Below are 12,187 nucleotides of genomic sequence, written 5' to 3' on the forward strand. Positions count from 1 at the left end.
TCTCATACCAAAGAAAATGCACAACAATGTAAACCGCACCGACTTGGATAGCACTGCCAGGACAAATTAGTTTGTAGAACAGAGCAAAAAGCCAGAAGATCTAATTACATTCTCATACTCTGAAAAACAAGAAAAAGCCTCCAACAGCTCTCTTGCTTCAAGGATCTTGCTTGCTTAATTTCTGGCTCTTTGCTCTTTAATTAAACTTATCTATAGCTACCTAGAACCAAATGGGCAAATAAGCAGGCCAGGTATCCGATCAGACTCAGGTTCTGCAGCTCCAATTTAACAAGTTCTTATAGCTAATTAATGCAAAAACTAGTCATGCATCCGCAAGAAAGGGGTGTGACAGCAGCTGTGAAGCAGTCCATCTCTTGCTAGGGTCGTCCTTCTGCAAGCAACACCTGATAAAATCTCTGAACTTCTCCGACGAACATTCCGGCAAGCTCGGCGGCTCCCTAAAGCATATGGCCAACATTAGGCTCAGAAAATCAGGCTCCTGTCCCGGCTCCAAAAATGGATAATATCCCATATACAACTCCATCATTGTCACCCCAAAGCTCCATATATCCGCAGCGAATCCATTGTAGCCTCCATGCTTTTCGGTGTCGAGCCTCTCCGGACTCATATAAGCACGAGTACCCACAGGGGTGCTGCAGCGCTCCAAGCATTGTTGTATGATCTTACTTATTCCAAAATCAGCAATCTTGACCTCCATCTTTTCATTGATCAAAACATTCGCCGGCTTTATGTCACGGTGAACAATGTTCCTGGAATGCATGTAAAAAAGACCCTTGAGAACCTGGCGGGAAATAGTGCAGATTATATCTTCAGAAAGGCGACCGCGAGATTTTACATAAATTTCCAGCGAGCCAGCATCCATGTACTCCATGAGAATAGATACTTCTCCAGAAGGCTTCGTGAAGATTTGATGACACTTCACAATGTAAGGAGAGTTAGTCTGGCGCAAGATATTGAGTTCTTGAGGATTAGGAGGGGTGCCACGATCACACTGCATGACCTTCAAAGCATAAAGAGCTAGAGTTTGCTTATGACGTACTTTGAAGACAGTGCCGCCATTGCCCTGACCAAGAACTTGGAGCTTCTCGAGTTGGGATAGTCCGTCAATTTCTTGGCCGTAACTGGCGGCTTCGGTATGAACAAGACTGGGGCAGGATACCGGTTTCGGAATATTGAGTTGGGTGACCAAATGGCGGGGCTTTCTAACTGATGAAGCGATGGAAGCAGGTTGTGACAATCCAGGAATCTTTCCTTGAATTGCATCCTGATCAAGCAAAATATCAGCTTCCCTGTTAATTTGCACAGTGTTAGACTTAAGAGCATGTGTTGTAATATCATTTTTTAATTTAATGTTAGTTTATGGATTATGTATTAGACATAGGATGTTAGTGTGTGTGTGTGTATAAAACAAGTTCTTTATAATATAAGATGGCTAATTTGAGAGTTGAGAGAGTTTTATGTAAGTATAAAAAAGATATGAAGAGTAAAACTATTAAGTGCCTGCAACTTTCTTCCCAACAAATTTCCTATATCACTTCATTTTTTTGGGAGCCGGCTCCTTTTTATCAGTTTCCTGTGTAAATTCATTCATATGAAGCAATTTCTTAAAAAATAACTTTAGGAATTGAAAAAATTAAATAGGTTTTAAAATTATAGGCAATAAATTAACTGTATAATAAGGTTACTTTTGTAGAGTTAAAATTTATGTGATCCATTCAGGGTTGAGTTATATAAAAATTTTAACTTAATTTCATTGAAATATGTACGAAACATTTATAGAAATTTGATTTTGGGCCAGATGAAAGATAGGAATGCGACAAAAACGGCAGCAGGGATGTGGATGACCCAATATAATGGCTCTTTATTTTAAATGAAAGAAAAACCAAACATAACCAAAGTTGGTTGGTCACTCCTTAAAAGAGGTCAGGGGTTTAAGCCGCGTTCTCGTATGGAGGCACTACTTTGGCCAGCATTTTACCCTTTACGAGCCGACCCGGTGCGAGCAAAAATTAGTCTGAATTGTGGTACAAACTTAAAAATACCTCCCACAGTTGGGACTCACTCAGAACCACCTCGTGGTTCAGACAAAAAAAAATGAAAAACTAAACATATATTTTGAATTGCCAAGAAAATATAAAAAGATTGCTTCATTTATTCCTAATAATTTTAAATACATGAGATGGGGATAAGAGTTACCTGCTGGTTATCGTGAATCGAAATCCAGGCAGACGGGATGCATCAGTCAACGCTTCCCTCAAATGGTTAGGCCAAATCTCTTCTCCTCGTCCAATCTCTTGATCATCAATGAAGGTTTTCATACTCTTTCGGCGCAAACCAGCGTATAGATGACTAGTAATATTGTTACGAGTATCGACCCCTCTGAAATTGAGGTACACATCATAGTTGCTTTGAGGTCTTAAAGAAGATGAAGCCATAATTAACGAAGATGAAGCGATAAAGGAAATTTTTAAGATTTTGTAACAGATCAACTGCAGAGATTCTTGAGAGTATATCGACAGATCCTATTTTACTTAGTGTTTGGAGATGGATTTAAGCTTTTTCTTCTCTTTATTTCGCAGTAAACTCATTACCCAGTCAAAAAAATAATAAAAAAACCAATAAAATATGACTTTCTTGCTGGTATTTATGCCAACCTGCTCTCCACAACTCAGTCCACTCTGATTGCTTGACCAAGCCAGCAGACTGAATTTAACAACAGATTAGCAAAACGGCCCCATTTTTTTAATTTATAATTTATAAGAGTGCAAGCTAAAAAAGTTACCGGTTTGTTACTTAGTCAGCAAATTCGGTCTGCTAGCCTGGTCCAAAATCTAAATACCATTTTTTTTTTCCTCCGCTGTACCACTGCTCTTGTGCTCTATAGTTGAAAAGTGGCAGAATCAATACTTGTTTGCAGTTACCGTATTATTTGGATTTTGTTGGGTCCTGTACTTAGGCCTATTTCTAGTTCAGTGGTAGGATGGGTATCGGTTTAGCTGATCGATTCGATCTCAAGTTGAATAGAACCAAATAAATTGGTTTATTTTTTTAAAATTCCGACAGTGTGAGCCGAATAATAGAAAGTACCGAACTGAGTTGAACGTATTGGGTTCGATACGGGTTGATTTTTTCCAATTTTGGGCCGGTTGAGCTTTTCCAATTTTGTAGCCATTTCGATCTCATTTAATTCCTTTTTTCCCCCTAAATTTAAACTTGTCATCACCCGAGTAAATTTTTCATCACAAATACATCATAAAAACAAAACTTAACAAATAATGGTGCCAAATAAATGATCTCAAAGCAACTTTTTTATTTCTTTCCCCAGCAACCTCTCTTGTTCTGCATCACTGACTTCTTGTACAGCCGTACTTCAAGATCAAGATTGTCTTCTCTTCCATTCTACAAAAATACAACAATTATTCCTCAATAAAATTATTCCATCAAGGTTCAATCAACAACTAAATATTAAAATAAATTAAATCACACAACTTTTTATTTTAAAAAGAACAAATAACTAACTAAAAAAATTCAGTCCTACATTTACTGCAAAAATATATGACTTACTTGCTAACGAATTAAAACAAATAACTTAATTCATAGAATTTGTCTTTAAATAGAACTTAACTATTAAAATCGTGTAGTTTAAAAGGAAATTAATTAAAAATTTGAAACAACACTGTGGTCAATCACAGACAACGGCAGCAGCAGCTTTGTTTGGCAGTGGGTTTCGGCTTGGAGTTTCAGTTGTTTAGGTGAGGTGAGGAGTGAATTTGATTTGTGATTTTAGGATTCTCATTTGTGAGAAGATAAGAGTTTATACAAAGTAATTATGAGCGTTTAAATGTTTAGTAGGTTTTGACACAACTAATCAAATTATGCCACGAGTTAATTATAAATAAAATTATAAAATTATCAATTTTCCTGTTCATTATTGGTTCAAACCATTAACCGATAATCGAACCGAATTTTCAAATTTTTATATATATTATTACTACCATTCGTTTTTTTTTTCAGGATTTATAATCGAACCGATACGGTGTAATGGGTTTTTTTACCTATCCCTAGTTCCTACTTCTAATCGTACCAATCGCTAACACGTTGTCCCCAAGTTTTGAGTTTTGACTAACCTAGCGTTATCCTTGTAAAATGCATACCCAGTTATCTAATGTCTTGTCCCCTGTGTTTTCATAAGTAGTTTGTTTAATTTAATTTTAACAATATTTTTTGTCCAATTTGATTTTGATATGATGTAGAAGTTGTAAATACTATTCGCTTGCTCTTGGATGAATGCTCATCCATCTTAATTAACAATTAATTAATTATATGAGTTTAAGATTTGAATAACAAGATTTATTTATTTGTAATATATTAGTACATACTTTGATCGAGTGGATGTAGCTTAGGTCCTGTTTGATATTAAAATGTTGTTGCTTTAAAGTTATAACTATTGTATATATGACTTTTAAATTAAAATGTTGATAAAATTAGTAAAAATATAATCAGTTTTTAATCATACAAGTATTAGATCAAACCAACCTATCTTCCAAACCACAATATAGAATAGGTGTTTATTAAAAATGTGCTATAACTTTTAAATTATAACTGTCCAATTACACTACCAAACATAACCTTAGTGACTAACTGTCAGCTGTACACTAAGAGTGTATTTGACATATTGTACAATATACATACATACGTACATACATCTTTTTTCTTATTTTATGAAGAGTAACTGGATTTCACCCCATTCCTTTTGTTTGAATTATATATTTATGATGTAACATTATTTAGAAGTTATTTGATTGAATTATTTGCTGCCTTCCTTATTTCGGGCTTACAAGGATACTTCATTTATTGAATAGTTATATGCAAACTAGTTAAATTTATGCTGTGAAACAACCAGAGCAAGAATTTAAATTCATAATCAAGCCTTAGGTTCCATGCCTTATACAAAGTTAGCAGTACGGTGTTTTTTTTTCCAGACTGAAGCAAGAAGGAAAAAAAAAAAAAAATCAGTCACGCTAAAGAATTATTTAAATAGAAGAGGCTTGTTTTTTTTTTTCATAACTGAAACTCCATTAACTGTGATTAGAAAAATACATCAACTATGATTTTGAAACAGAAACTAAATAAGAAAAGCAAAAAATTTCTGTCTGCATTGACTGATCTTGTCAAAGGTGTTTTTGGCTGTGTTACAAACAATGCAACAAACCAGCGTAATAAAGATAAAATTTGAGCATGTGAAAAATTCTTAAAAGTCGAATTTTTATTAGCTACAGATGTTGATGTTATTTTTATTAGTGAGCAATCTCTACTAAAATAAATAACAATTAACAAAAAACAAAACAGAGCAGCTAAACAATTCGGATTAAATAAAGATCACAAATTTAAATCATTATATTTAGATATTCTTCGTCTTCATTCTTTTACTTGATGGTTGCTGCACAAAACAGAGATTCCGCTGTCAGATGCCTAACGTTAGTTGGATCGAGAAGCTGGAAAAGATCACCAAGAAAACTTACGATAACGCTAATTCGCTTATGCTTTGAACATGGCGTTTGCCGCCACGGTACTGTGGGGTGTAGCTGCAACAGAGTTAACAGTGTCCATATTGTTGGCAGAAGCCCCCTTAATAGAATTAGCTAATTTTGGAACATTATTTTGAAAAATAAGAGCCATGATCAGACCAGAAAATCTATCATCAATTCAACAGCAGAGAAATAACCTTTAAACCAACCATCAGAATATCTTGTTGGAGCTATCAATCGAGTAACATAAGAAAATGGTCGCCTAAATCTACAAGAATTTCATTAAGACATAGCAACTCCAATCTATTTTACTCTTGCTAAAGTTTCTATACCTGCGATCTGTCGAGCTCCTGGGGGCGTTCTAAAACAGGATAGAGCAACAACTCATGATCAGTTCCATCTTGCTCGTAGTTAAAACAGAACAATCATTGACATGAAATCAAGAAATTACAGAAACGACAAGAGACAGAAAATGACATAAATCTTAAAAAACGCCGCATGTACATAAAGACTAAACACTAGATAACATCAGATTTGTATTGCCCTCACGTATGGTAAAATAATAAAAATTAATGTTGTAACGGGGAGACAATTTGTTCTTCATTTTTGCAGTACTGAGTTAAACAAAGGAAACCTGTGGTAACTTGCTTCCATCAAGACTCTAGCTTCTTATTTGGCTCTTCAAACTTATCTATTGAAGTCCGTTGTTAACCCATGCCTCCAGCAGCTCTCGCGGTGTAGAAATGCACGATAAAATGAAATGATGTCCTGCCACCAGCTAGCAGCCACGAGATTCTTGGTCTTAGGAGCAAGACTGCTAACTATATCCTAAATGCTGAGGCATATCACTAGTGATAACTCAATGCCAGAAAAGAGCAAATCCAATGAAGTTTTTGTTACAACAATGCTGTGGCAGTTGTATACTTATTGAAGTTCCTAAAGATCAGATATTAATCAGATCCAAAAGGAGAAGGAGGAGACAAGATAAATTTGCTGATTATGTAATCGTTCAAAAAATATTAAATTGAAACATGAAACATACATATATTCATGACATGGCTGCAGTTTTGGAAGATCCACCTACGAAAATGATCAGATCGGGTTCCTCAAAGCAGGGCTGAAACTCCTGGTTCCGCTAAGAACATTCACATAACAATATTAAAAACTGGATTTCATCAAAATATTTTATGTCAAATTAAAAAAAAGGAAGATATTGATTTATATGTTTCCAATGCCAGACCAAATAAACATTTTCCCCCTGAAAGAAAGTTCATTTGATCAAACACCACAAAAACTTTTCATTTAACTTGATGATCAGATCGAAGATTTGATGGTCTTCCCACCATTACAAAAAATTGTCGCCATTTACAGGCTACAAAAAGCTGCAATTGGAAGCATTTCGTTAATTCACAGTTAATAATAAAAACAACAAATAGTTATTTAAATTAGTATCTCTTTCAGTTAATCAATATATAACTACTATCTTTACGAAGTAAGTCAATCACATACGATTAAAAGTCATTTCACTTCTCTTGTCCATGTCATTACTTACTAATGTTACAACATAGTGGCAACTACGAGTGCATAATATTTATACTTACTTTAGTGATGCAATAGGCTTTCCCGAAATTTAAGTTTAGTTAGCCTATTTTTTTTTTTACAATGTGCTTAAAGCAGACTATAAATCATAGTCATGGTTGAGCTGCCGTCAGTTAATCATAAACTACTATCTTTACGAAATAAGTCGATCACATGCGATTAAAAGTCATTTCACTTCCTTTGTCCATGTCATTACTCATTAATATTGCAACATAGTGGCAACTACGGGTGCATAATATTAGTTTAGTGATGCAATAGGCTTTCCCTAAATTTAAGTTTAGTTAGCTTATTTTTCAGCAGTAGCTTTAGCTTTTTGCCTGTTGTTGAGCACTAATTTTTGGTTTTAGTTTGAACCATAGAACAGAGAAGATTGAAATTGAGTCTTAACTCTCCAAAACGAATGTAGCTATCTAGCCACAACATAGCAAACGTTAGAAACTTAGATTTGATAAATTGAGGCTGCTAGGCAACCAAGAAAATGAAGGAAAACAGAGGAAACTGAAACAGAGCATCTTAGAACTTCTATTGATTTCGAGTGAATACAAAACTATAATAATTACATTAGTTAGTGCTAATGCGCACAGTCTAGAAATACCTAACTAACTGCCTTTAAAAGCTAACACAAATCATAACAAACTTTGTGCTTAGAACACAATATCCGAACAAAATATCCTTAATTAACTCAAAAAACATAAAGAAACTCATAGGAGTAAAACTAATAGAGCATAACAAACCTCATCATTTTTTTGAGGTTCCTCTTGTATGAGAATCTAGCAGAGAGTTTCATGTAGTGTTTTTGTGAGGTACGAAGTAGGTGTCCCGAGCAACATCAATCATTTTCGAGATTAGAAGCGGGAATAGTTTGGTTAAAAGTCTGTCCAAAATCAATAAGTTTTTTTTTTTCCTTATTATAACCTAAGTATGTGAGAAATGTTAGGGACAAATTAAAATAAAAGCAAAACATAATACCTGCAGTTTCAAAATTTATACTCATGATATTGCACAAATGATGGACAAGGGAGAACGTAATTGGGTGATTACAACTTTCGTTTGAGAGAGAGTGTCTATTTTAAAACGTTGGTGACAGGGCAGCCAAATATAGACAATTAGACATTGCATCTCTATTAGCATCAAAGCCTTTGTCAGCATGAAAATGGAAGAATTAGTGCATAGTTGTCCAATTTCAACGGTTTCCGCAAGAAGTTTTTAAATGTATGTATTGGTTGGAGTCTGCACTCTGCACACTGAAAACTGTGATGTAAGATTGATGACATTACCTGTAAGACAAATGAAATGGCTTTAATCATACTTCAGGAGACGCGCAGTGAGAGTCAAGAGATCACTTTCTTTAAAGGTGCAATTACAAAAGAGCTGAAGGGATCATCACGACAATGGCTTTGTCTTGAAAACTACGTGGTCAAACACCTGGGGGCTTTCAACAAAATGATAAAGCAACAACTCATGATCAGTTCCATCTTAACTAATTGTAGTTAAAACAGGGCAATCATCGATATGAAGTCAAGAAATTATAAAAAAGAGAAGAAATAGAAAATCATATAAATCTTAATAACTACACATGTACATAAATACTAAACACTAGATAACATCGGATTGCCATTGCCCTCACGTATAAAAGACAGATTCAAAATCATAAAAATTAATGTTATAACAGAAAGAATATTTGTTCTTCATTTTTGCAGTAATGACTTAACTCTGGAAACCTGTAGTCGTTTGCCTTCCTCAGGACTCTTGCTTCTTGTTCTGCTCTTCAAACTTATAATCTCTAGTGATAACTCAATGTCTATTCTATGTAGTTACTCCTTCAAAGCTGCGTACTGGCCAAATAATTATGGTTCAAGTTAGCCTACCTTCTAAATGCTGGAAAACTTGCTTGTACAAATAATTGATATGCCATATATAAGCCACGAAGAGTTACCTCAAAGCAGAGCTGGACAACTTGCTTGTACAAAGAACTTTATAAACAAAATAAATATCAAAACTACATTAATGGCCTCATCGGGATTCAAATATACATGATCCGAGTCAATAGACATAACAGATTTAGAGTAAATCTAGGCAAATCCTGTATATTAAACAAATAGAAAATGTCTTACCCCATATGCTTTAGATATAAATTGTTTGATACAAAGCCGAACTTCGTTTCCTTCTTCATTTATCCAATGGCCGTTTCCAACGTGATATAGCACTCAAAATGAACAAAAGAATCACAATTCTGTATAACACAGTTTGCACCAGCCGTCAAAAAATGATACTAGATTAGAAATAAACACATCAAAAAGATAAAGAAACGGATCTTAATCAGAGAGTTGGACTTACATAAGAAAAGGAAATAAGACACCTTCCTTTTGAAAAATTTTAGAAAACAAAGAACTTTGCCGTTGAGGACCGTTGATTTGCTCTCTGCAAATTGATTCTACCTCATCCTCGTCAGAGCTGTGAACAATCCCATGTTGCGTGCATTCTTCTTCATTGCTGGCAGCAAATTTGAGAGTAAAGCTGTTGGGTATTGTGTCCTGGTTGGGAATGGCATACACTGGACTCACCCCACAAGATTTCACCTTGTGGTGAATACGGGAGTCAGATGGAGATATCACATCTCTAATGAAGAACTCAAATGAAACAGTTGTATGGGGGTCTCCCTCTGGCAGCTCAATATTCCAACAGGGGTCAAATCCAAGTATGACATGATCCGAGTAAATGGACATGGAGTCAACCAATAAGAAAGAGTGATCAGAACCGTATTTACAGCAGACACTGAACCGGAAGAACCTGTTTTTATCTACCACAAATTCAATAACGGCACAAAGAGCAAATCCGATGAAGTTTTTGTTACAGCAACGCCGTGGCAGTTGAATAGTTATTGAAGATCCTAAAGATTGAGTCCTGAACCAGCAGTGTGGAATCCCACTTCCACGTAAACAAATGCTGATTCCACGCCGTCTATCAGTTTCCTGTCTTCCCTGTAACAATATTTAAAATTATGATTTCAAAATGTTATTGAGGAAAGAAAAAAGAGGAGAGAGGCAGAGAATCCGGTGCCTACCTTTCGATGTAATATCCCCGGCAAAGCATTATGAACTCTTCGCTGAAAATTTGCAAAGAAGTTTCTGTCGGTTCCTTTATGGAGTTTCACACAATTAACAAATTTAAACATCACCGGCAAGTAGCGATTTCCAAGGGTCTGATTCGATGGTGTTTCTAGACATGATGAAATCTTTGGCAAAGATTGTAGCCGCTTGCAATCACTTGCGTTTAAGAAATTCAGACACAACGGAAGCTCTGGTAATGATCGAATCATATTGCAATTTATCAAGTGAAGGCATTTCAACCGTGGAAGCTGGCTGATACTTGTAGGTAAACTCTCAAAATTATGTCCGCTTAGATCTAAGCATTTCAATGAGGATAGACTGGATAAACCTGAGAGTACCAAACACCTGCATTGGCACGAGCAAAGTTTTTGAAGTTTTTTCAAATTGCACAAGCTCTCCGGCAAAAAACCAAGTTTGGTGCAACCCGTCAGCCGCAAGCACTTGAGTCCTTCTATATGCTCAATTGAAGATGGCAACTCTTTAATTCCCGACCGAAATAAATCAATTTCTTGTAAGAGTTCCATTTTCTCCAAGATTTCAGGGAAACTCTCAAGGTTTGCGCAGCAAAAGAGATCAAGGAAGCTAAGGGATTTCAGTTTACAAATGCTAGTTGAAACCTTCTTCAGCCTTCTGCAAAACTTCAAATCTAAGGTTTTAAGATTAGTTAGCCACTATGGATGAGGGAACTTCTTCAATTGGGGTAGACCATAATTTGAGCTCCACTACATTTCCGGAAATCTGTGGAAATTCTTTCAGATTAACGCACCATGAACAATCAATCTTTATGGGAGATTTAAAATGAATGTTGCGCCGAAAGCAACTGAGGCTTTCGCAGTTGCTCAAAGACAAGAAACCAAGGTTGCTGAAATTCTGGAGGTACGGAAGATTGTAAGGCAAGCTTGCGCAATTGGAAAGACTAATTCTCTCAAGGTGTGGGACTTCTGATGGTTCCGGGATCCTGTGGAGATTATGGGAGTGGTGGAGGTCGATATATTTTAACTTGAATGCTTCCTATGACAAAAAATAGATAATAACTATATTAAACTAGCACCAATGAAATTCACAATCAATCATATACTTTACCTTTTTCCCTTCCCAAATTTGCTCAACTTTACTGTGAGGCAAGTTAAGTTCAATAATGTTCTCCAAATCAAAATCTGATGGCAATGTTTTCAAAGGATATTCATGCCAATGAAGATATCTCAATCCCTCTGGAAGGCAATCCAAACCCTCGCTAAGATGCACTTTAGAGCTCATAATTGGAACACAATTATGCTCCGGCATATAGAATTTAAGCATTCTAAGATTTGACATTTTTGCAAAGGCACAAGAATTTAGTTGCATGTCTCTTGTTTTGGATAAATTGAGGGATATCCCTTCTATTGCATCGGTCCCTTATAAACAAAAGTAAAGAATAAATTAGTAGAATATCAAAAAAAAAAAATTAGTAAAATTTATTATATGGGAAAGGATGCCAGTACTTTTGTGATTTGGTGAAATAGTTATAGGGGCCTCATATTTTCAGAAATAGTTATACAGATCCCTTTTGGAATAATAGTCAATCATAAATTTTTTTTTTTTTTTTTTACAAAAAGATTCAATGCACTTAAGCTATTTGATACAAAAGTTTTTCTATGAAATGATACTATGACGAATGGGTGTAAATAAATAATTTTGGTTTTCATATTTTAAAGTTGTTTTCTATTTAAAAAAAGAATTTTTGCAATAATAAATTTACTGAAAAGATGGGTATGGTTATGGAAATTTGGATGCACAATTAGATAGATAGATTTTTACCTTATTTTTCATACATGATAGACATCCTCATGATACCATAATCTACTACGCTTGCCTGGCTCTTTGATGCATTCTTGACGAACAACTTCCCTTCCCATTTCCTGCAATAAATCATGCATTTGTATCTTATTG

The 12,187-nt window shown here is 35.2% G+C and overlaps 2 protein-coding genes and 2 long non-coding RNA genes across 7 annotated transcripts in view; all 4 read right to left on the bottom strand.

The window, feature by feature from the left end:
- LOC18048675 (mitogen-activated protein kinase kinase 9) overlaps window positions 1-12,187 on the bottom strand; it is a 13,785-nt gene continuing 1,598 nt past the window's right edge. The window contains exons 2-3 of the mRNA XM_024187292.1: window positions 2,218-2,277; window positions 1-1,310 (exon numbers count right to left, since the gene is read on the bottom strand). Of these exons, the coding sequence (XP_024043060.1) occupies window positions 323-1,310; window positions 2,218-2,277 (1,048 nt within the window). The 3' untranslated portion in view covers window positions 1-322. The remainder of the gene's footprint in view (window positions 1,311-2,217; window positions 2,278-12,187) is intronic.
- Window positions 6,198-6,625, bottom strand: LOC112100118. The gene is made up of 2 exons (XR_002906434.1): window positions 6,592-6,625; window positions 6,198-6,485 (listed from the first exon to the last, which is right to left on the bottom strand). It is a non-coding gene; the product is annotated as an uncharacterized LOC112100118 (long non-coding RNA).
- On the bottom strand, window positions 8,322-10,117 carry LOC112100119. Its single transcript, XR_002906435.1, has 2 exons — window positions 9,085-10,117; window positions 8,322-8,983 (listed from the first exon to the last, which is right to left on the bottom strand). It is a non-coding gene; the product is annotated as an uncharacterized LOC112100119 (long non-coding RNA).
- Window positions 10,848-12,187, bottom strand: part of LOC18048677 (disease resistance-like protein DSC1) — a 19,772-nt gene continuing 18,432 nt past the window's right edge. For all 4 annotated transcript variants that reach the window (XM_024188322.1, XM_024188321.1, XM_024188319.1 and 1 more), the window contains one exon: window positions 10,848-10,996. The gene's annotated coding sequence lies outside the window, so the exon portion shown is untranslated. The remainder of the gene's footprint in view (window positions 10,997-12,187) is intronic.

Source organism: Citrus clementina, unplaced genomic scaffold, assembly GCF_000493195.1.
Source record: "Citrus clementina cultivar Clemenules unplaced genomic scaffold, Citrus_clementina_v1.0 scaffold_3, whole genome shotgun sequence".
In the NCBI taxonomy this organism is placed as follows: Eukaryota; Viridiplantae; Streptophyta; class Magnoliopsida; order Sapindales; family Rutaceae; genus Citrus; species Citrus x clementina.